The following is a 24,584-nucleotide window of genomic DNA, read 5'->3' as shown; positions in this document are numbered from 1 at the left end:
TAAACCACTCAGTGGCCAATAGCATCTAACTTTTGGTTGAGTAAGTTACATTTTGGATAATTTTCAACTTCAACCTAACCATTAAATTGTGGCTGAAAATTATCCTAAACTTATCTGACTAAACATATCACCTCAGCCACGCTTTGAAATGTATTCCATAGTATTTAGACTGAAAAATTGCATTGATTCATCTTGTTGAACTTTCTTGAGACTACTCTGACCAGGCAAGGGGTAGTGGGTGTCCAAGGTGAATATTCAACTTTGTGTCCTCCCCCCCAAATTAATTTCAAGCCCCCCCCCCTGAGATTTTGATACGTTTGGGAAGCTTGCCAGGTGCCCTTGGCCTGGATTGGCCGCTGTCGTGGACAGGATGCTGGGCTCGATGGACCCTTGGTCTTTTCCCAGTGTGGCATTACTTATGTACTTATGTACTTATCCATGATCATCTCAATCAGGGGCGTAGGTAGCCCTCCGATTTGGGGGGAGGGCAATGCACCAAAAATAATATCTTTCCTGGTGGGGATGCCGAAGCCTCGACAGCCAAACCTCATCCTTGTGATGCTGCGTAAGAAGAAGTTGGCGGCTTGCCTCCAGCCATTGATGCTGGGACTACTCTGAGCATGCTCAGTTCTTGCACGAACTGAGCATGTGCAAGGAGTTCTAGTGTCATCGGCTGGCAGCACACCACTGACTTCTTCTGTACTGCAGCAGCGTGAGGAGGAGGGGAGCAGTTCGGCAGCAAATTTCTTTGGCTGGTGGGTCTTCAATATCCCCACCAGTCATTTAACGGGAGCTGCATGTTTGCAGGGGGCCTGAGCCCCAAGCCCACCCCCATGGCCCCTCTGTGGTTTTGCCACTGATCTCAATGTCATGCTTCCGAGAACAACCTGTAAAATTGCATAATTGGATATCAAACATTGAAATATTAAACGTTGTTTAATATATACCTAAGGAGAGCAATTTATAAAAGCTATTTATCTAGTTAAATGGGTTCCTTGGAAATTTCCACGCTCCCTTTGCCAAAAGCACAGGCTGACAGTGCTTTCGAGTTTGAGAGGCTGTCAATACTCTTGCTTTGCTTTGACTGCAGCTGCTCTTTTCTGCTCCCCCCCCCCCCCCCCAGTTATCCCTTTGAAGCTGCTGCCTTAGGTAGCCACCTTGTCTAGCCTAATGGTTGGGATGACCCTGCTCTGAACCAGGGGCGTATCTGCGTGGGGCCACAGGGGCCTGGGCCCCCGCAGATTTGGTCCTGGATCCCCCTACCGCTGTCACCTACCCCCGCCGAGGTCCGCTTCCTCCTGCCTGCCGGTGCCTTTTACTTCAGCTGGCGGGGGACCCAAACCCCCGCCAGCCCAGCCGAGGTCTTGTCTAAGTTTTCTTCCTCCTGCTGTGCTGTAAAAGATGCATCCCTTCCAGTTTCGGACGGAGTCTGACGTCGCAGCACGTTAAACAAGGCCTCGGCTGGGCTGGCGGGGGTTGGGGTCCCCCGCCAGCTGAAGTAAAAGGCACCGGCAGGCAGGAGGAAGCGGACCTTGGCGGGGGTAGGTGACGGCGGGGGGGCTATAATGTGCCCCCTCACTCTAGCCCCTGCCCCCCCTACCGCTGAACCTCAGATACGCCCCTGCTCTGAACATTCACCATTGGCTCTTTATACATCCCTGCACCAATAAAATCCTTTAGTAGCTGAGAATATGTCCATGAGTTCTGTGGAAAAACTCTGTATAAGCTGCCTTAGTTGGTCCTGAGAGTGAACTTTTCTAGAGCCTCATGCTAAAATAAGACCATCTTTAATGTATAATGAGGACTCTCCCCCTAATTCTAGAAAGTTGCGTGCCCAAATTTGTAACTAGCATCACATTTGCACACACAAGTTATAGAATAAGGTCAGTTGTGCTCATAATTTAATAATGAGCTGATAATGAGCTGCCCTTAGCGGGGTTTTAAAAAGGTTTGGACAGCTTCCTAAAGGAAAAGTCCATAGACCATTATTAAAATGGACTTGGGGAAAATTCACTGCTTATTTCTGGGATAAGCAGCATACAATGTTTTGTACTTTTTTGGGCTCTTGCCAGGTATTTGTGACCTGGATTGGCCATTGTTGGAAACAGGATGCTGGGCTTGATGGACCTTTGGTCTGTCCCAGTATGGCAATACTTATGTACTAATTGGTGGTAATGAACAATAGGAAGCTATAATTGGCCTTAATTGATGCTAATTGGCACCAGTAAGCAGTTATGCGCATAACTGCCCTTAGTCAGTATCCTACAAGTTGCGTATTCAAATTCCAGAGGGGAGCATGAACCTGGAAGAAGCATGATCAGGTTGGGGGCATGCGAGGCAGTTATGCTTGTGGGTTATAGAAATACTAACGTAAGTGCTTGCGCATAAATGCAGATTTACGCAGTGTTCTATAAAGGCAGTTGCGCACACCGCTGCTGTTATAGAATTCGAGCTTAACATGCATCATCCCAGCACCTTACCTTAGGCAACCTTTTGAGAATTATCCCCTCTAAGTTCTGCAAAAATTCAATTGAGTATACAGAGCACTTGATGTAAAAAGAATTGAAGTGGTACAAAGAAAAGCTACGAGAATGAAGATGGTAGGAAGGGGATTCCAAGATGGCGCTTTGATCACACACACCTGAGTGGGCTCCCTGGGGACGCTGTGAACTGTTGCCTCTTGCGGGTCCCTCGTCTCGTCGCTTGCGATGGGAAAACGGAGGGGGAAGGTAAGGGAGCTCCCCTCGGCTCCTGGGCCCTCGTCGGCATTGAAGCAATCGATTTTGCAGTTCCCCAGGACGCCACCGGGATCTCTATGCACGTCGACTCCTTCTGCAACTGTCGACGCGCCGACGTCGATGGGAAGCGGACACGGGGTTTCTCTGAGCCCCGGAGACCGCAGGGATCCACCACAGCCAGGAAGTGAATTATTCGCTGCAGCCCAGCCAGTATCCGACACTGAAGGGGTAAATTCGGAGCTGACAGAGGGGAGGACAGCGGCGAATTTGAGTGGGACCTCGGACCCTGTGTTTTCGGCCGAATTGGCCTTAAAGGTACTGCCGCAAGGTATTGTTAATAAGCTCTCTCGTACTGAGACCCCACCACACTTCCTTTTACCATCAGGTGGAATAAGCAAGCCCTCTATCGTGATACTTGAGTCACTGTGGGATATGGTATATAACACCCACTCCTCTATGCAAAGTATGCTAAAAGAAAATACTAACGGTATTAAAACCCTTTCAGAAGCAGTTCTGATACAGGCACAGGTGACCGCACAGCAGTCCTCTAAGACTGAAAAAGTGGATACCAAAATTCAAGAAATGGGGTCTTTGGAATCCGCTTCGGTTAAGGATAATAACTTTTTGCATAAACGTTTGGAATATCTTGAAAACCAGTCTCGGAGACTTAACCTTCGGTTCCTTAATTTCCCCAAGTCTCCTTTAATTCCTACAATTGAGATGGTGAAAAAATACATGATTGACATTCTGGGAATGGACAAAGATTCATTGCCTCCCATAACTCGGGCCCATTACATCTGGAATATGAGGGGGACATCGGGAGACCCCCCCCCTAGACGAGAAATGGGTGAAGAAATGAACCTTACTTCCTTCCTGGAAAGTTCACTGGATGTGATTACCCATAGGACTACAATGCTAGTCACTTTTGTGCTGGAGCTGGATCGGAACGCAGTGTTAAGACTTTCCCTGAGGCATTTAGATGAACTGTTTATGGGCTCCAAGGTTAGGATTTTTCCTGATCTTTCTAGGCCGACACAAGCGAGACGTAGGGCCTTTTTGGAACTGCGTCCCAGAGTAGAAGCCTTGAAAGCAAATTTTCTTTTACGTTTTCCTTGTATATGTAGCGTATTGCTTGAGGGCAAACAAGTTCAATTTGTAGACCCTAAACAGCTTAAAGATTTCCTAGATGCTAGAGTTGAAGTGACTGTTACATGCCCTCCTACATAGCAGGCTGGAGTCTGAACTTAGAGTAACATAGTAGATGATGGCAGAAAAAGACCTGCACGGTCCATCCAGTCTGCCCAAGAAGATAAATTCATATGTGCTACTTTTTTTATTTGTACTGTCCTCTTCAGTGCACAGACCATATAAGTCTGGCCAGCCCTATCCCTGCCACCCACCACCGGCTCTGGCACAGACCGTATAAGTCTGCCCAGCACTATCCCCGCCTCCCAACCACCAACCCCACCTCCCAACCACCAGCTCTGGCACAGACCGTATAAGTCTGCCCAGCACTATCCCCGCCTCCCAACCACCAACCCCACCTCCCAACCACCAGCTCTGGCACAGACCGTATAAGTCTGCCCAGCACTATCCCCGCCTCCCAACCACCAACCCCGCCTCCCAACCATCAGCTCTGGCACAGACCGTATAAGTCTGCCCAGTACTATCCCCGCCTCCCAACCACCAACCCCGCCTCCCAACCACCAGCCCCAGCACAGACCGTATATGTCTGCCCACACTAGCCCCGCCTCCCAACCACCAGCTCTGCCACCCATTCTAGGCTAAGCTCCTGAGGATCCCTTTCTTCTGCACAGGATTCCTTTATGTTTATGTAGCAATTGTGTAATAATAATCTAATATTTTTGCTTTTTTCCTTTTCTTGGAATCGCTTTTCTTTTTACAGTGGACGGAAAATAGAGCTTACTGTTTCCTCATATTTTTATGTAAAGAGATTTTCTTGTTATCTGAATGTGAATTGCATAATCACATTGTTGTGTGAATTGTTAAATGATTAATAAAGGATTAAAAGAAAAGAAAAGCTATGAGAATGGTATGGGATTTGCGTTACAAGACGTATGAGGAGAGACTTGCTGACCTGAACATGTATACTCTGGAGGAAAGGAGAAACAGGGGTGATATGATACAGACGTTCAAATATTTGAAAGGTATTAATCCGCAAACGAACCTTTTCCGGAGATAGGAAGGTGGTAGAACGAGAGGACATGAAATGAGATTGAAGGGGGGCAGACTCAAGAAAAATGTCAGGAAGTATTTTTTCACGGAGAGAGTAGTGGATGCTTGGAATGCCCTCCCGCGGGAGGTGGTGGAAATGAAAACGGTAACGGAATTCAAACATGCATGGGATAAACATAAAGGAATCTTGTTCAGAAGGAAGGGATCCTCAGGAGCTTAGCTGAGATTGGGTGGCAGAGCCAGTGGTGGGAGGCGGGGCTGGTGGTTGGGAGGTGGGGATAGTGCTGGGCAGGCTTATACGGTCTGTGCCAGAGCCAGTGGTGGGAGGCGGGACTGGTGGTTGGGAGGCGGGGATAGTGCTGGGCAGACTTATATGGTCTGTGCCCTGAAGAGGACAGGTACAAATCAAGGTAGGGTATACACAAAAAGTAGCACATACGAGTTTATCTTGTTGGGCAGACTGGATGGACCATGCAGGTCTTTTTCTGCCATCATCTACTATGTTACTATGATTCTTCACCGTTTGCATACGTGAACCATTTTGGAGGCAGAGATATGCAATAGGTGAGGCCCTTTCTAGCCCTATGGTTTTGTGATTCTAGATGTCCTCTTCATGCCCCTCCCAGTCCTATCTTTCTATGATTCTCTACAGAGAGAAGGAAAATGAGTGGGAGAGATCCATATCTGGATAACGTCTTCCAGAGAAGCACCTTCCTTTCTTCCTTGTGGACTAGTTAGTGAAGTAATTAAAGTTAGGAATACTAGGAACTGTTGTGTAGCTGTTTGTTTATATTTATTGGAATTGACTATATCTGCTTGTCTTATATCCCTCCAGCATGCAGGGAGTGAGGGGGAGCTCTTCCCAACTTCTGAATCCATCAAGTCAGCAGGTAGCACCTGCACGGTGGCCTCTAGTGTTATTGAGGTGGAAACCCCTGGTGATGCTGAGGAGACAGACCCCACTGAGGAGCCCACCTTTTCTCTGAGTGATGAGCCACTGTCTACCAGCTTCTCCATCACTGAGGAGATCCTTGAACTGCTAAACCAAAAAGGTCTGAAGGGATCAACTGGAGATGTTGAAAGATCCCTGGGAGAGGAAGAGCAGGATATCAGTACAACCACAGAAACCAAGCAAGTAAGCAGATAATACACACTTATTGAAAGATTTTCTTCTTCTTGAAGAGCAAGGGCAATTTAAACAGAAACTGCTTGTGTTGTGGATAGATTCTACTCGTATCTGTATTTTAGTTTTCTGAGTCCATGTTTTACAACCTCCAAAAGAATCTACTGGTCAACACCTTCTGCCAAAAAAAGGCAACAGAATTAGTCAGCAATGACTTTGGCAGTGTTCTGAATTTCACATGGATCTTTGTTGAATTAAAAATAGTCCCCCATCCTCTAATTTCCCCAAATAAGACAAGAAAACTATTTGTTGTTAATTCTTCTTCCTCTGTTTGTTAACAGGATCTGCTAATATCCCAAACTTTGCATGAAGACACTTTAGAAGATCTAGAGGAACTTGGAGAACTACAAGCACTTCAGGAGGAGACAGAAGACACCTTGAGTGACACCATCCCTTCAGCAGGAAATTATTATGCTCCGAACCCTGGAGGTGAAACCTTGGAAAACACAACAGCTAATGTACCTACTGGATACCACGGTTCTGTAAGCGAATCTTCTGAAGAAGAGGAGCTAAGACAGGAGAATGGGTCTTCTCCTCTTCATGTTTTGGAAGACCTGAGAGAAGATGATGTGCCTGCTTTGTCTACAGAATCAGAGGAGCTGGCAGACCACAGCATGGAAGATAACATGCAAGAAGATCTGAAACAACAGCTTGATAATGGAACCCATGTCAATAAAAGTGGCTGCATTCATTTTGCTGAAGACCATTTGCAAGTCATTGGTGGAGTACTGAATGCTAACAGCCCATCAATCCCCTGTTCGCAAAGCCTATCCAGTTGGCCCGAAGGTGGTGAAGAACCTCTCTGCAGTTCAGTGGACAAATGTGAAAGGACAGCTAGCCTTAAGAGGGACTCCGCCTTGACCCAAGATGACAGATTATTGATTGAAAAGATAAAAAATTACTATGAGGCAACTGAGACAAACAGTTTCTATCTTAACCGGAGAGAGAGCGTCTCATACATTCCAACAGGTGTCGTTAAGGACTCTATTCTAAGGTTTAATTACATTCTCCAACAGGAGAGCAAAAAGGACCAGTGTCAGCAAGGTGAGGGCTACTGCTTGTCCCTCGTGGTAACAAGCCAACCAAGTAGAGTTTCCTTGCCTAACAATGTGGAACAGGTACTTGATAGTGGGGGTGATGGAAAATGCCAGAGAAGCCAAGAGCCCATATGTGACTCTGACTACAGTTCCTGCGCTGAAATCAGAAAGGCATGGAAGGACAAGGAGAAGAGAAACACAAGCACCCAAAAACTCTCTGGTGCCCTCAAACGAGGAAAGAAGAATAAGAAAGCATTAGATGCCCATCAAGAGAACCCATTTAACGAAACGTTGGTCATTGTTGAAGAATCTGATCTAGATACGACAGCCCCCTTACCAAAAGAGATCTCCGCAGAGGCCAAAGCAGAAGATGACTCCCCCATAAACAGGAAAGCCAGCAAGCCTGATAGTTCATTGGATCCTGGCCATAACTTATATCAAGAACCTTCCAAAGACATTCTGTCCAGGAATCCTACCTACTGTGCAAGCACTGGCTTGCCGGACCTCAGCTTCCCCATGGAAGGGAGCGGTTGCCTGATTGAGAATTCTGAGAAGATCATTAGCAAAGTGCAGCTTCTGGCCCAGATGTACAGTGAGAAGATTGGCAAGATGAAAGCACCCAGGAGGGCTGGGGATTCCCGAAGCCAGGCGATGAAAGCGAAGGGAGGAGTCAGGAGTTTGCCAAAGCTGACAGAGGAGACGCTGCCTGACAGCAACACAGCAGGTGTGTATGTTCTACTGGAAAGAGAAACTGCAGAGGAAATAAAGTTTATAAAGTTTCCTTTAAGCAGTTTTTCAGATTCTGGCTGTCTTCTAGCTTTTAACTTTTTCGTTTCCTGGGCAGTTTTTTTTCTTGTTTCTTTTGTTTGTTTTGGTTTTGCAGAAAAGCAAGTTGTGTATACACTGGGGGTTAAATCAGGATGGGATCAGCCTGTCCTGGAAAATACAGAATTGTTTGGTAACTCTAACTACTGCACAATGGAAAGAGACTGGAGAGGCTTCCCCTCCTGTGCTTCTTTTGTTACTGATTCCTATCCTGCAGAAACAATAACAGAACCCTGGCCAAGGGTCTTTCAGACAAATTTAGGTGATATTGGAAAAGGTGCAGCGAAGGGCGACTAAAATGATAGCGGGGATGGGACGACTTCCCTATGAAGAAAGATTAAGGAGGCTAGGGCTATTCAGCTTGGAGAAGAGACGGCTGAGGGGAGACATGATAGAGGTATATTAAATAATGAGTGGAGTGGAACAGGTGGATGTGAAGCGTCTGTTCCCGCTTTCCAAAAATGCTAGGACTAGGGGGCATGCGATGAACTACAGTGTAGTAAATTTAAAACAAATCGTAGAAAATGTTTCTTCACCCAACGCGTAATTAAACTCTGGAATTCATTGCCGGAGAACGTGGTGAAGGCGGTTAGCTTGGCAGAGTTTAAAAAGGGGTTAGACGGTTTCCTAAAGGACAAGTCCATAAACCGCTACTAAATGGACTTGGGAAAAATCCACAATTCCAGGAATAACATGTATAGAACGTTTGTACGTTTGGGAAGCTTGCCGGGTGCCCTTGGCCTGGATTGGCCGCTGTCGTGGACAGGATGCTGGGTTCGATGGACCCTTGGTCTTTTCCCAGTGTGGCATTACTTATGTACTAAAATCTCCACTTTTCCAACAGTAAACCTTGCATATAAATCTCTGTTTCACATCCATAATAGAGCATTGATTTAATCTTTGTGCTGGCACTCAGAGTGCGGTTTGCAAGAGGTGAAATAAAGGGTAGCCTAATGCAGTTTTTTCCCAGGCCAAAAGTGCTCCTGCATGCACAGAAATCATAGACCACAGAAGTCAGGCCAAGGAGAGATCCAAAGTTTCAGGATGAGAAACAGAGAGATGTTTATTGATGGGGCTGAGTGTATATAATGCTAATTTTGGGGATGATGTTATAAAATAGGCTAAGCCTAAGAAACTTTTTTGAGTTAAATTTTACAGTTTAAAAACCTTATAAAATTGTGAGTAAATTTTAAGTCACGAGAAAGTGCATGAACACACGAGTAAACATGTATGCTAAATTAGTGCAAATCACATTTATATGAACAATTTAGCTATTACTCCCAAATGCAAGGAGGTACATTAAGGGCCTTGAGGGTTTAACTCAGGATTTTTTGTAATGCGTGAAATATAACTCTTTGACAGGAAGTGGAATAATGTTAAATCACATTTCTGGGGTCAGTGTGAGTCTATGATGCTGTGCCAGATCTGGAGTTTCTTCTTGCAGAAATCCTGGAGTCAAGTTTCTTGGGTCTGAGGTGGAAACTATACCCATGAACACTGGTATCAGGGACCATGCTAGCACAGGAAATGTGAGTTAACTTTAGTTTAGTTCAGTTGAGAGCTTGCTGTACTGTATTTCCTAACAAATACAACCAGGAGTTAAGTTTCCCATCTTAAAATAAATGGACTAAGTACTGGGATACCAGGGAACACGTGGAGGGGCATTTTGGAAAGGGACGTCCACATTTTGATGAGGACATCCTCGCAAAACTTCCCGATCCAGGGGTGGGGAAACCCGTATTTTCGAAACAAGATGGACGTCCATCTTTCGTTTCGATAATACGGTCAGGGACGTCCAAATACTGAAATTTGGTCGTCCCTAGACTTGGTCGTTTCTGATTTTCGGCGATAATGGAAACCAAGGACGTCTATGTCAGAAACGACCAAATGCAAGCCATTTGGTCATGGGAGGAGCCAGCATTTGTAGTGCACTGGTCCCCCTGACATGCCAGGATACCAACCGGGCACCCTAGGGGGCACTGCAGTGGACTTCATTAATTGCTCCCAGGTACATAGCTCCCTTACCTTGTGTGCTGAGGCCCCCAACCCCCCCCCCCCCAAACCCACTAAACACAACTGTACACCACTACCATAGCCCTTACGGGTGAAGAGGGACACCTAGATGTGGGTACAGTGGGTTTCTGGTGGGTTTTGGAGGGCTCACTATTTCCTCCACAAACGTAACAGGTAGGGGGGGGGATGGGGATGGGTCCGCCTGCTGAAGTGCACTGCACCCACTAAAACTGCTCCAGGGACCTGCATACTGCTGTGCTGGAGTTGAGTATGACATCTGAGGCTGGCACAAAATATTTTTAAAGATATTTTCTGAGGGTGGGAGAGGGTTAGTGACCACTGGGGGAGTAAGGGGAAGTAATCCCCGATTCTCTCCAGTGGTCATCTGGTCATTTCGGGCACCTTTTTGTGCCTTTGTCATAAGAAAAACACGACCAAGTAAAGTCGTCCAAGTGGTCGTCAGGGACGTCCTTGTTTCTTTCGATTATGGGTAGAGGATGTCCAAGTGTTAGGCATGCCCATGTCCCGCCTTTGCTACCCCTCCGATATGCCCCCTTGAACTTTGGCCGTCCCTGCGACGGAAAGCAGCTGGGGACGTCCAAAATCAGCTTTCGATTATACCGATTTGGACGACTCTGGGAGAATGACGCCCATCTTCCGATTTGTGTCGAAAGATGGGCGTCCTTCTCTTTCGAAAATGAGCCCAATAGTCAAAGGGATTCTGCCATAGAACCCCTCCCCCTCCAAATTCACCTAGCTACTACTTTACCCATCCATTAACCTACCCCACCCCACTTTTAAACTTGAGGAAGGGTAGACTTGGAGTTAGGTAGGTAACCTCAGGGACTTTATTTTAACTTACTCTGCTCACTTAGCAAAGGAGTTTAAGGAATAGTTTTGTTTTTTGCTGACCTGAACATGTATACCTTGGAGGAAAGGAGAAACAGGAGTCACGTGATACGGACATTCAAATATTTGAACGGTATTAATCCGCAAATGAACCTTTTCCAGAGATGGGAAGGCGGTAGAACTAGAGGACATGAATTGAGGTTGAAGGGGGGCAGACTCAGGACTAACGTCAGGAAGTATTTTTTCATGGAGAGAGTGGTGGATATGTCGAATGCCCTCCCGTGGGAGAGTGGTGGAGATGAAAACGGTAATAGAATTCAAACATGCGTGGGATAAACACAAAGGAATCCTGTTTTGAAGGAATGGATCCGTGGAATCTTAGCTGAGATTAGGTGGCGACGCCTGTAATTGGGAAACAAAACCGGTGCTGGGCAGAGTTCTACAATCTACGCCCTGATCGTGACTGAATGGAGTGTAAATTTTAAGGGGTTTCAACGTTAGCTTCAGAACTTAGTATAAGAACAGTGCTGGGCAGACTTCTACGGTCTGTGCCTTGATTGTGACTGAATAGATATGGATGGGCTGGAGTGTAAATTTTAAGGGGCTTTGACGTTAGCTTCAGAACTTTTAGTACAAGAACAGTGCTGGGTAGACTTCTACGGTCTGTGCCCTGAGAAAGGCAAGGACAAATCAAGCTCGGGTACACATGTAAAGTATCACATACCATGTAATATAGTAGATGACGGCAGAAAAAGACCTGCACGGTCCATCCAGTCTGCCCAACAAGATAACTCATATTTGCTACTTTTTGTGTATACCCTACTTTGATTTGTACCTGTGCTCTTCAGGGCACAGACCGTATAAGTCTGCCCAGCACTATCCTCGCCTCCCAACCACCAGCCCTGCCTCCCAACCACCGGCTCTGGCACAGACCGTACAAGTCTGCCCAGCACTATCCCCGCCTCCCAACCACCAGTCACCACCGGCTCTGGCACAGACCGTACAAGTCTGCCCAGCACTATCCCGCCTCCCAATCACCAGCCCTGCCTCCTGATGTTGATTAAGCTCCTGAGGACCCATTCCTTTGGCACAGGATTATATGCTTATCCCACACATGTTTGAATTCCGTTACCATTTTCATTTCCACAACCTCCCGCGGGAGGGCATTCCAAGCATCCACTACTCTCTCCGTGAAAAAATACTTCCTGACATTTTTCTTGAGTCTGCCCCCCTTCAATCTCATTTCATGTCCTCTCGTTCTACCATCTTCCCATCTCCGGAAAAGGTTCGTTTGCGGATTAATACCTTTCAAATATTTGAACGTCTGTATCATATCACCCCTGTTTCTCCTTTCCTCCAGAGTATACATGTTTAGTTCAGCAAGTCTCTCCTCATACATCTTGTAACGCAAATCCCATACCATTCTCGTAGCTTTTCTTTGCACCGCTTCAATTCTTTTTACATCCTTAACAAGATACGGCCTCCAAAACTGAACACAATACTCCAGGTGGGGCCTCACCAACGACTTATACAGGGGCATCAACACCCCCTTTCTTCTGCTGGTCACACCTCTCTGTATACAGCCTAACAACCTTCTAGCTATGGCCACCGCCTTGTCACACTGTTTTGTCGTCTTCAAATCTTCAGATACTATCACCCCAAGATCCCTCTCTCCGCCCATACCTATCAGACTCTCCCCGCCTAACACATACGTCTCCCGTGGATTTCTATTCCCTAAGTGCATCACTTTGCATTTCTTCGCATTGAATTTTAATTGCCAAACCTTAGACCATTCTTCTAGCTTCCTCAGATCCTTTTTCATGTTTTCCACTCCCTCCCGGGTTTTATCTTGCTGGGCAGACTGGATGGACAATACAGGTTTTTATCTGCTGTCATTTACTATGTAACTATGTGAGCATATAAAGTCTATATTACAGTTCCATAGGCTTGTGTTTAAGGGGATTATTTTAAAATTATTATAGTATCAGTATATAGCACAGCTAATGCTGGCATTAGGCTGTTAGGAGGGGTGGGCTGGAGGGAACATGTTACACCCCCGTTACCTGTGGAGTTTAGGTTTTTGTATAAGATTTTATTATTGACTCACAAGGAGGTAAGTCAACTTATTACGATATTACTATCCCAGTCGGGCCTTGCAATCAGCAAATTCTGCCTTACTCGCTCTCCCTAGCATGCAAAGGGCACGCCTCACGGTTACACAAGGCAGTGCATTTTTTTGGCAGGCCCATAGGCGTAGTTTGACTGTTTCATTTGGGGGGGGGGGGGGGGGGCAAAGAATGGGCGGAGCATATTAGCATATCATTTGCATATATACATATGCAAATGAATATGCTAATATGGAGGAAGGAAATGAAATTTACAGGCAAAATATCACAGATGCACATTTCAAAAAGCTGACACATTTCAATTAATAATTTATGAATAAAATACTTTTATTTACCTTTGGTGTCTGATCATTTAGTTTTTCTATTCGCTTTGATCCCAGTGTCTTCTGTTTTATGCAGTGTCTTCTTTCCAGTAGGCTTCCCTCTGCTCCCCACCCTCCCAGTCCCATCCATCTCTTGCTCCTTCCCTCTGCTCCCCGCCCCTCCTAGTTCCATCCATCTTCTGTTCCTTCCCTCTGCTGTGCCTGACCTCTCCCAATGCCATCCATCTCCTGGTCCATCCCTCTGCTCCCCACCCCTCGCAGTCCCATCCATCTCTTGCTCCTTCCCTCTGCTCCCCACCCCTCCCAGTCCCATCCATCTTCCCTCTGCTCCCCCCCCCCCCCCGCGAGGTCCAAGATGGTGACTCCGTTTACCCCCTCTCTTCCTCCCTCCCTCCCTCCGGTGCAGGCAACAGTCTTCAGCTTTTTCAGCGTTCCTGGCAGCGGTAGCGATGTACACGCTGCCTTCGGTCTGCCCCGGAAGCCTTCTCTTCAAGTTCCTGTTCCCACCTATGCGGGAACAGGAACTTGAAGAGAAGGCTTCGGGGCAGAGCCAAAGGCAGCGTGTACAACGCTACCGCTTCCAGGAACGCTGGAAAAGACTGCTGCCTTTGCAGCGGAGGGAGGGAGGAAGAGAGAGGGGTAGATGGACAACAGCTCCTCTCCGTCCGCTTGGCTTCCCTGCCCTCTCTGTCTGCGTCCCGCCTTCCTCTGACGTCAGAGGAAGGCGGGACGCAGACAGAGAGGGCAGGGAAGCCAAGCGGATGGAAAGGAGCGCGTGCCTGCATGTGGTTTATTTTTTTTAACTAATGGCGTGGTGGCGCCTCGCGTCGTTTGGGGGGGCATTGCCCCCCCTCGCCCCCCCAGTCTACGCCTATGGGCAGGCCCCTTATTTATGGAACCATCTTCCCCAAGATTTGCAAGAGAAAATTTTTGTAAGTCAATTCAAAGTGAAACTTAAACCTATTTTTATAGGTTTTATATTTTTTCCATCAAGCATTTGGCTTGGGTGCCTATCCGAGGCTGGCACTGTCAGAACTCTGAATTTTGAGTGGGGATGGCAATTTGTGAGCAAGAAACTGTTTTGAATGGCTGTGTCTATGTGCATGGTGTGCATGTGCCTTTCCTATAAGTAATGGAGTTCTTTTCTATCTTTTGCATTCGATTGTAAACCACTCTGGTCACTTTGAAGAGCGGTATATCAAATTTTGTAAACTATTATCAAACTAATAGTCACAAGAAACCTGAGTTTAGACTTTAATTCCCTCCCACCCTTGGCCTGATCAATGATTTACAGGCCAGTGAACCAATTAGAAGGCTACCAATTTAATTAGGGTTAGCTCTTAGAAATACAGAGAATGTGGTAAAAGCAGTTAGCTTAGCAGGGTTTAAAAATGTTTGGCTACTTTCCTGAAAGGAAAGTCCATTAGCCATTATTAAGATGGACTTGGAAAAATCCGCTGCTTATAAGCAGCATAAAATCTGTTTTACTTTTTTGGGATTTTGCCAGGTACTTGTGACCTGGATTGGTCACTGCTGGAAATAGGATACTGGGCTTGATGGACCTTCGGTCTGACCCAATATAGCAATGCTTATGTTCTTACCTTCTACCCTGCTATGCATGGAATGCATGGAAAGCTTGCCTTCAGTCCCTCAAGTGATATTTTATCAGTCTGTGGGGGGGGGGGGGGGGGGGGGGGAGACCCTGGATCTCCATACTGTTCAGGACAATCCCTCCTGTTTTACCTTGAGCACGACTCAGCCTCTGGTCCCCAGAGAAGACAAACACAAGTTCCTGGAGGAAAAGTCCATAATCTGCTATTAAGACAGACATATACTACTCGTTTGGATTCTTCCTGGTACTTGTGATCTGATTGGCCACTTGGAAGAAGGCTATTAGGCTAGATGGACCATTGGTCTGATCCAATGTAGCTATCATGTTCTTGTGTTTTGGGTTTCTCGGCCATTCTTGAATCCAGTTGCTAAGGAAGGTCTCCATATCTATCCTGCAGGGCTTTCTCTGATTTAGTTCAGCCATGTAACATGTGTCCAGAAACCACAAGGATGTTTATCTGAGTTTCTAAAATCAAAAGGCAGAAGTGTTTGTATTTATAAATGTTGCATGTTCATCTCACTCCTTTCCTCTTTCAGTGATAAAACTTTATGCCTCTGGGAGAATCCTTACGTCTGGTGTACAGTTTTCAAACTGACTGACCTTTATCTGTTGTGTTGCCTGTCTTATATGCTGAAGTTGAAATGAGACTTTAGGCAGTGCTATTGTTGCAGGAATTACCACTATTGTTAGCAGAATCTGTGGTACTTCAGGAGTCAAACACCACACACCAGAATGAGAGAGAAATCTTCTTTATTTGCCAGCAAACAAAGTAGGACATCAGCTCTAGGTCTCTCCTTCTCTTCAGCTCTCTGTGTCTTGTCTCTCTCGTCTCAGCTCCTTCTCTTATATAAGCTGCTTCTGCTCTCAGTTATATAGGGTCCTACACCCTTCTAGCCCCCCTTTCTCACCAGATGGTAAAGAATAGATTGATTATCCTGTCTTGAACTAATTATCTCTACACATTTACTTAAAAATATCAGTTACATAGGTTTGAGATATTTCCTAAACTGACCTATGACCTGGGGCCTCTCAAGCTAGACAATGTGGCACCTATCTCCTGCATTTTATTATTATTAAATTCTCAGATTCCCAATCATACCTTAAACTGGGTTCATTGAGGGGCTAAGGGGCCAGTCTTGCTTAATGGCACACAGACATGGTTTGTTATTACTTTCAGAAGACCAGTCCTACACTTAGCTAATCAATCAAGGAGAAAACTTGACTTTTCCTGACCTCTTTCACCTAGCTAGGACTGTGGATAATTCAAACCAGATGATGACCTCTTAAACTGCAGACAAATCTCACTTGAAAGTCAGACACTGAATTGAAAAGATATTTTACAGGGAGAAATAGAACTTATTAATTAAACAGAATAAAACATATTTTAAAATAAGCAAAAATCAGAATTCCTTATAAGACAAAATCTAACTCATCTAGAATTATTTAAATCTACTCTATCTCCTTCTAAACAGCGTTCAGTCTAATCTTTTAAACTGCCTGCGAAACTGTCCAGTATGCCTTGCTCAGAATGGCATCCAGATGTGGTAAATAATACCTATGAACAATCCATCACTCAAAAAGGGACAAAGAAAGTTTCATTTCTCTCTGACCTTTCTAACCTCTAGTCTAGCAAAAGCTAGACTTCTGAGTAATTAAACCCAGATGGCATTCTTCCACTTTACAGGACTGAACCAAAGTTAAAATTAATATGATTTCTCTGCCCAAACTGCCTCACTATAACATGCTCTGTCTTTTTTTTTCACTCTCTCTTCAGGTGAGCCACAAGTTTATGGTCATGTTTTAATTCACGAAGCACTCCTGCACTTAAACTGCTACCAAGAGAGTAGTATCATTATTTCTGCTGCCAAAGAGAACGTCTCAGGGTTGGAGAGAAGCAGACCGACATCACCCCCAGATACACTGCTGCTGGAGACCAGCATCTCACCTGCTAACTCACGTGGTTTTTCAGAAGGAGAGGTGAGATCAGATCAGCCAGATTTGGTGAGCTACGAATCGTCAGAGCCCGCTGTTGCGTCTTCAGAGGAGAAATCTGTTTCACCAACAGTTTCAACACCTGAGCTTGTGGTTGACAAATATCCCGCACCCACTCTCGGTGAGGAAATTGAGTCTGCTTTACCACTAGTTTCCAACATAATTCCATTGAAAAACCCCATGGTGCAGTCCCTGCAGATAGTGTGTGCTCCAGATGGAGGTGATGCTTCTGAGGTGGAAGTCAGGAGCACTGAAAAATCTCCAGATCCCACTGACTGTACCATGCCACGAATAGGTTGTCCTGATCCTGTAAACAATAAAGGAAGTCATCATTCCCAAGAGCCCCGTCCTGTGGATTATCCATTGCCAACAAGTTGTGAACCCAAGGAGGTGAATCCTAAGCCTTTGGCTGAGGGTCCCTCAGAAAACTCAGATGTCTCCAGGCCTTGCAAACAGTCGGTAGATTTCTGCTCTGTTGGGACATCAGAAGAGAGCAAATTTGAATCAGCTTTGTTAACTTTGACTCCACTGGCCCAATCAACTTCTCCAGCTTTTGTCAGTCCACCAGAGGAATCTCCCGCAAGTATGTTCAGCACCTCACTAGTGTGTGCAAATACATCAGGTAGGATTTCTGCACTTACAGACCTTCTTGAAATGGAACCCACATTGATAACCAGAGACATTGACAGTGGTGGCACAGCTCAAGTGCCTGAGATCAATACGTCTGTTACTTTCCTGATTCCAGCTTCCGCCTTGAGCTCTGATGCCAAAGAGAACCCAGTGGCTTTGGGTGCCAAGCTACCCTCAAAGCAAAAGATGTCCATGTCAAAGACACCTTCTACAGAGTATACAGAACCAACTAGCAGTTTCAATGCAAATGATGCTAGTATGATAGCTCTTACGGAATTATCACCAGGTGAAGACCCAAATGTGAAATACCCATCCCATTCCTGTAGTAATATGAGACCTTTTTCACCAGAAACGCCTTCAGATACATACAGCAATCCTCTGAGCTCCAGTAGCCCAAGGTTCCAGCAGCTCATTTCCTGCTCAGCAGAATCTGGGAGCCCATATGCCCAACAGCACAAAGAGGTGAGGGAACCATCAATGGCTAGATCAGAAGATACTTCAAAGCTACAGCTGGAGCCAAAGCTGGCTGCTGCTTCAAGGGGAAAACCCCGCTGTCCAGAACTCCAAAGAGCTGATCTACCATCTCACTCTTCATCTTTCTGGAGGACAGGAAGATCTTTCCAGCGATCTTGCAGTTCTCCAGTTAACCCAGTAGTTGCAGTATGTTCCAAGCAAGATCCTCCGCCTCCTTTTTCCAGCCCAGGTGCAAAACATTTGCCCCTTTCTCCCATTCAGAGGAAACTGTCCAGTGCAGCTGCCATATCAAAATACTTAGCAGCTTCCTGCGCTAGCCAAGGAGCAACGAAGCCAACGGTACTGCCCAAATCTAAAAGCTTAGATATAGACATCCAACCTCAACTAGCCCAGAGCCCAGTAGAACAACCACTACCAACTCCTTCAGCCTCCCTGGGAAACCACCTACCTGCCTTGGGTTATAAAAACGAGGCAAACCCTGCTAGACTGCCTGCAAATGCATCAGTCCAGTTACCAAAGAAGACACCAATGTCTCCTATTGCCACTGGAGATGAGGAGAAAAAGACAGAAGCTGTCTCAGTTCTGCACAGCAGTGCTAAAACATTTATTTCTGGATACAAGCCTAGCTTTTCTCTGCCGCTCTCCTTTTCTTCTTGCAACAGTCCAGGAATACTGTCACCAGTGGAGGCAGCACATTCTGGTCAGGAAGTTCGCATTGCACTCAGCTCAGATGAAGGATGCACAGAGGAGTCCACTCATTTTTCTTCTGGCTCTTCCGTTGTAATAGCACTTCCACGCTTACCTGTTGACCAACCTTCAAGTATCCATGCTAAGTCACAGTCCACACAACCCGTATTGAGTGCCACAGCATCTGCACCTAATTCCAGGGTCCAGTCTCCTACTCCACAGTGTACCAGAATCAGTTCCCCTCCTCCAGTCTTTAGGGGGATACCTGGAAAGTCAACTCACCCTTCCTTGATGAACTCTAGGGCATGTTCCCTCACTCCTCTTTGCATAAATTCCCAGGAATGTTCATCTTCCTTTTCTTCTAATTCAGCTCCCACATTCAAAAGCCTTGAGGTCGCATCTCCTTTCTCAACCTCAGGCCCACATGTAGGGATAGCTAGCTTACCTCAAAAAGGCAGGGGGATTCAGGGAAGCAGCCTTTCTTCTGCTAGCCTTACACAAAGATCTGGTAACCCAATGCATTCTGCCTGCCTTTCCCTGGGTGCTAGGGATGAAGACCCTGACTTCTGGGGTACTGGGGGATCTGCAGTCCAGAGCCCCGGTGTACAGTCACCTGTGAGAGCTGAAGGCAGTGTGCTCGGTTCTTATGAGCTGACCAACATAAGCTGGCCCCATGTGCGTGATCTTCGATCAAAGTATGTGGTGTTAGGAAATGATGAGGGGCTGAATCTTCAAAGAAAAGCAGAGCAAAAGCAAATAACTTCTCCAGATCTCTCCAGATCACTGCATGATGGGTCTTGGAGATTGGGACAGATGGGGAAATCTTCTGCCACTGGCCACGCCCTAGCATCAGATAGTGTAAGGGATATGGTGGAGTGCCAGACAGCTGTCGCAGAAGATAAAGTAGACACCTCTGAAAATCTGGATAAAAGTCCTTTCAAAGGAAGCTATTCCACTACTGTGAATATCCAGATAGGAGGCAGTGGACGAATTGCCTCCTTCAACAATGCCCAGGTCAGCCTCACCCACCCCTTCCTCACTACCCCCGAGTCCCAGAGCATGAGGAAAATCTGTATCAATGGAAGCACCTTAGAGTCATCACCAAAGACATGAGTGGACCCTTCCACTCAATGGAAAACAGCACCATTTTTGGGTTGCTTCTGTCTTTGCACAGCCCAGAATTCTTCTTAAGAAAACTCCAAGGGAAATCATCTAGGAGGGGTCTTATGAAGCTGGGATCTAAAAGGAGGTGATAGAAGATTGTTCAAGATCCTTTCTGAAGGACATATGCAAATATTCATTGCTTAATATGTATAAAGTGAAAACATAGGGGACCAAGGCAGCTGCTCAGAAGATGTTACAGAAAAGGTGGCACACTTTGTCATGAGCATCAGTTTGTGAATTTGCAATCGTGATTTCAACATACGCAAACAGCATTTGCAATTATCATCAAGAACATGTTATAGCACCACTGCAAAATGGTTAAATGACTTGCCCAGAAATATTGCTAGTGAGTTCAACTGTCTGGGTGCAAGGTCTGATCTGAGGATTTCCTTCCAATTTGTATCCACAAGAGAAACCCTTGCTAGGCGTCAACCTCAACCCCTGTTACGTAATTCTGGGAATGATCTTCAAACGCTCTGCGGTGGGACAAAGCCCAGTGATACTTTTTACTCACAGACTGATTTTGCCCCCGTTTTCACTTGCTGCGGGTACAAAGCGCTTGTGGACTTTTGCACTTTTGATCAGGTACGTTTGCCAGGGAATAGTACGCAAAGTTGAAAATGTTTCTACCCCTGACCTAAATACCTCCAGAAACACCTTCTCCTTTAAGACGTATTGAAGGAGGGCAGATCGCAGACAACCAGTTATGCATGTAAATCCTATTTACCTGTGTAGTGGCTTAGAAAATTCTTCCCCAATCAGAAGCCTGGTGCTAGAAAATATGGAGAACCTAAAATTAAGGACCAAAGACATTACCATAAACTTTAGAGGTCACAGGAGAAGAGAATAACCCTGCTCTGCCTACTTGTTTCGCTTGTGTAGAAACTTTACCTTCTCTTCCACTGAAATAACCCTCTAACCTACAGCTCTAAATCTACCTGCTAAAGCTAATCTCATGTGAGGATGCTGGATCTTCTCTACACCATGGTTTGAGTAGGTTTGCTTTTGTCCTTCGTGGGATGGGATTTTGGTCTGGGCTGCAGATGAGGAGGATATGTCCAAGCTGGAGAAATGAAGATTTCCTTCACTTTCAGCCAGGGATTATTTGTTTCTGTTGTTGTTACTGCCGATGATGGAAAGACAAGGTTATTAGGGAAGGAACCTCAAGAGATCACCTTCTGGTCCTATCCACCTGCCAATTGTACAGGTTTGACAGGGAATGTAAAGCTGCAAGAGACAGCATATGGATTGACATGTGCAGTGAAAGTGACCCAGTGCCGGTGAATGTGAGAGAATGTCTGTGATAGCTGAGGAATAGGAAGGTGAGAGTGTGCCTGAGAGCCAGCAGTGCTGGTGATAGCAGTGAAAGGTGCTAGGAGTGTAGGAGAAGGTATGAAACGTGTGCGATAGTGAGAGGGACAGGTGTATGTCTCCTTGGAACAGGGAAGAAGGAGTGAGGCAGCACAGAGGATCTTAACTGAAGTCCTTGATCGCCTGGGACCCGGTATTGCAGCAGGTAGGAAAGCGGGCAGATGGGATGTGTCCGAAGTCCTTTATCTGCCACTGCAGTCTGTGTTTCCACGATCACAACATGACTTCTGTTTCGATATGGGGAGGTCAGTTTTCAAAAGGATCTGTCAAGAAAATTAAGAGCTACCACTTAGATCTCCATGCAGAAACTCTGCCCCATCCCCTCCCACCCTCAGCAGTCTGTCACCCCATGAAGCAGCTTAATATAAACATCTATTTCCTAGGCAGCTATATTTAGCCTCTCTAAGGGGGTCTTTTACTAAGGCACACTAGCGTTTTTAGCGCACGCTAAACACTAGAGATGCCCATATCTGTGCACATATATGTGATTTTGAAAATGTGTGCACAGAATTTATATGCATAGATTTGCACCATTCTTCAAGATAATGTAACGTGGAGGGGCATAATCGAACGGCGCCAGCCAAATCGATGGCCGGCCATCTTCGGGGCCGGCGCCGTAAGCGGGCGGAGCCAAGCGTATTTTCGAAATACGCTTAGGGCCAGCCAAATCGCTCGCTGGGTTTAGAGAAGGATCGCCGGGTTTATATGAGATGGCCGGCTTCGTTTTTCAGCCATAATGGAAACCGGGCCCAGCCATCTCAAACCCGGTGAAATGCAAGGCATTTGGCCGTGGGAGGAGCCAGCATTTGTAGTGCACTGGCCCCCCTCACATGCCAGGACACCAACCGGGCACCCTAGGGGGCGCTTTAAAAATTTTAAAAAAAAAAATAGCTTCCAGGTGCATAGCACCCTTACCTTGTGTGCTGAGCCCCCCCAAATCCCCCCCAAAACCCACTCGCCACAACTCTACACCTTTACCATAGCCCTAAGGGGTGAAGGGGGGCACCTAAATGTGGGTACAGTGGGTTTTGGGTGGGTTTTGGAGGGCTCCCATTTCCCACCACAAGTGTAACAGGTGAGGGGGATGGGCCTGGGTCCACCTGTCTGAAGTGCACTGCACCCACTAAAAACTGCTCCAGGGACTTGCATACCGCTATCAGGGAGCTGGGTATGACATTTGAGGCTAGTATAGAGGCTGGCAAAAAAGGTTTTTTTTTTTTGGTCTTTTTTGGGGTGGAAGGGTGCATCAAGTTATCTGGCACCATTATGAATTTAACACCTTCCAGAACAGAAGGGGCGTATCCTCTCTCCTGCTAACAATTTTCCAGGAAAGTCTGGAAAAGTTAAGAGATAGGTCTTAGGGTGTGTGTGTGTGGGGGGGGGGGGGGGGGGGGGGGAGGTCTCAAAGGTTTTAGTGTAATCTTGGGGAGGGGGGCTCTAGTCTATTGGAAGAATTTATTTATTTAATATTTTAAGGGCCCTGTTTACAAAGGTGTGTTAGCATTTTTAGCGTACACTAAAAATTAGCATGCACAAACCTTGCAGACTCCCATACCAATATTATGGGCATCTACATGGTTAGTGCATGCTAATTTTTAGGGTGCACTAAAAACGCTAGCATGCCTTTGTAAACAGGGCCCTAAGGTACCTATCCAGACTTAGGTTCTGAATGGCATATAGCAGAGATCAGGGTTATGTTATGTTGGGCAGACTGGATGGACCGTGCAGGTCTTTTTCTGCCGTCATCTACTATGTTACTATGTTATGTTGCATTTCCATACCACCTCTCTTGGATACATGTCATCCCAAAGAGGTTTGCAAAAATATATATAAATAGCTATGCAGGGCAAATTTCAACCCTTCATACTAATTTTCCAAGGGAAACTCCCCATGGATTTTCCAGAAGGGACATAGATACAATTTGAAATAATACACAGTAATATACACTTAGAAATAAATATCCAACATGCAACAGTATAGAGCAATTAAACAGAATAAAAGATCAGTGCTTACAGCAACCACCTGGTCTGAGACCTCTATAGAAAGCAGCACAAAGTAGCAAAATGCTAATTTAACCAACATCTCATTTGGTCCTAATAAATCTAATAGGAATACAGGCCATATATCTTTACGTGGATTTGTGTCACAGCTATGCATTAAAATCTAAATACTGAAAATGCCAACTTAATTATGATACAGGCAGTCTATCCATATAATTGCTGGCTAATTTAAAGACTGGATGTTCAGTGCTGAGCTCTATCCAGGCATCAGAACTGAATATGTGGGTCTTTTGCAGGGGCCTGCATGGAGCTGATTTCGGGGGTGGGGGTTTGTTGATGGGATTTTGTCAATGAAATGATCAAAGGTGGTAGGGGAGAGGTGAGTGCTGGTTCTGGCCCAGGGAAGGAAGGGGAAGGTTTCAGGGGGAGATACTAGGGTAGGGGGAGAGGCATTGGTGGATGCTGGGTGGTGGAGTTTGTAATCTTTAGGGATGAGGGGGAGATTGGGGGATGTTGGAGAATTGTTTATAGGATCAGAGGTGCAACCTGGGGTAAAGTTAACTTTAGGATCATTTTCAGCCGTTGTGTAGCCGGCTAGGCTGTGACTGAAATTGACTTGCTGGAAACCTTAGGTCCTCGGCAGCTCCTGGAAAATTGTCCCCTTCAAAGATAAACATGGTGCCCAGAGCATTGTACCCCATAAAAGACCAGGGTGGGTCATGCTCCTTGTGCCCTCTCCCAATTTAGCATTAAGCTACTGAAACAGAGGCCATGGCACAGGTAAATGGGAGGTAAAACAAAGTGGATCAACGTCCTCGCTGCCTAGTACCCACCCAGGTTAACCTCACACCCCACCAAAAATCCATCCTGGTTATATCAATGTGATGGACTGAAAGAACTACGAGCAATGTTCCTAAGTATCTGGTTGCTTTCTGGACTCCCAGATGTCACAAGCAAGGTAGCTAGGTGGCAAGCGAACTGGAAGACAATTCTACCCTGATCTGATCTAGTTGCTCCCAGAAGTTCTGCACTTATGAAGCCCAAAAAACTCACGAAGTGAAGGTACAGGAACCCACAGAAACTTCCAGCATAGAATTTGACCTGTTAAAGACCAAGGGCAGGAACTGCATCGCAGATACTAAGAAAGAGAACATCTTTCAGGAAATATATTGAAGTAACAAGGCACAGAGCCTTTCTGCATCCAAACCTGTGTCAAGATGGTTACTTGTTCCAAAATTTGCACTTCCAGGGCACACTTTTCCAAAGGCTCGCTCTGATGGGAAGGAGGGAGCAGCATTTGTTAATTCTGTTATTTATACTGTACAATGTTTGTTAAATTAAAAGCCAGAGAGGTTTCCTCTCTT

General features: G+C 46.0%; 1 protein-coding gene across 2 annotated transcripts in view; it reads left to right on the top strand.

Moving 5' to 3' along the window:
- The window catches only part of PLEKHG2 (pleckstrin homology and RhoGEF domain containing G2), a 108,930-nt gene extending 87,089 nt beyond the window's left edge, over nucleotides 1-21,841 (top strand). For both annotated transcript variants that reach the window (XM_030218089.1, XM_030218087.1), the window contains 3 exons: nucleotides 5,770-6,069; nucleotides 6,399-7,878; nucleotides 16,677-21,841. In XM_030218089.1, coding sequence (XP_030073949.1) covers nucleotides 5,770-6,069; nucleotides 6,399-7,878; nucleotides 16,677-19,798 — 4,902 coding nt within the window. In that variant the 3' untranslated portion in view covers nucleotides 19,799-21,841. The remainder of the gene's footprint in view (nucleotides 1-5,769; nucleotides 6,070-6,398; nucleotides 7,879-16,676) is intronic.
- The last annotated feature ends 2,743 nt before the right edge of the window (nucleotides 21,842-24,584 follow it).

The sequence above is a fragment of the Microcaecilia unicolor genome, chromosome 11, assembly GCF_901765095.1.
Source record: "Microcaecilia unicolor chromosome 11, aMicUni1.1, whole genome shotgun sequence".
NCBI lineage: Eukaryota > Metazoa > Chordata > Amphibia > Gymnophiona > Siphonopidae > Microcaecilia > Microcaecilia unicolor.
This window is presented reverse-complemented; position numbering and strand designations above follow the sequence as displayed.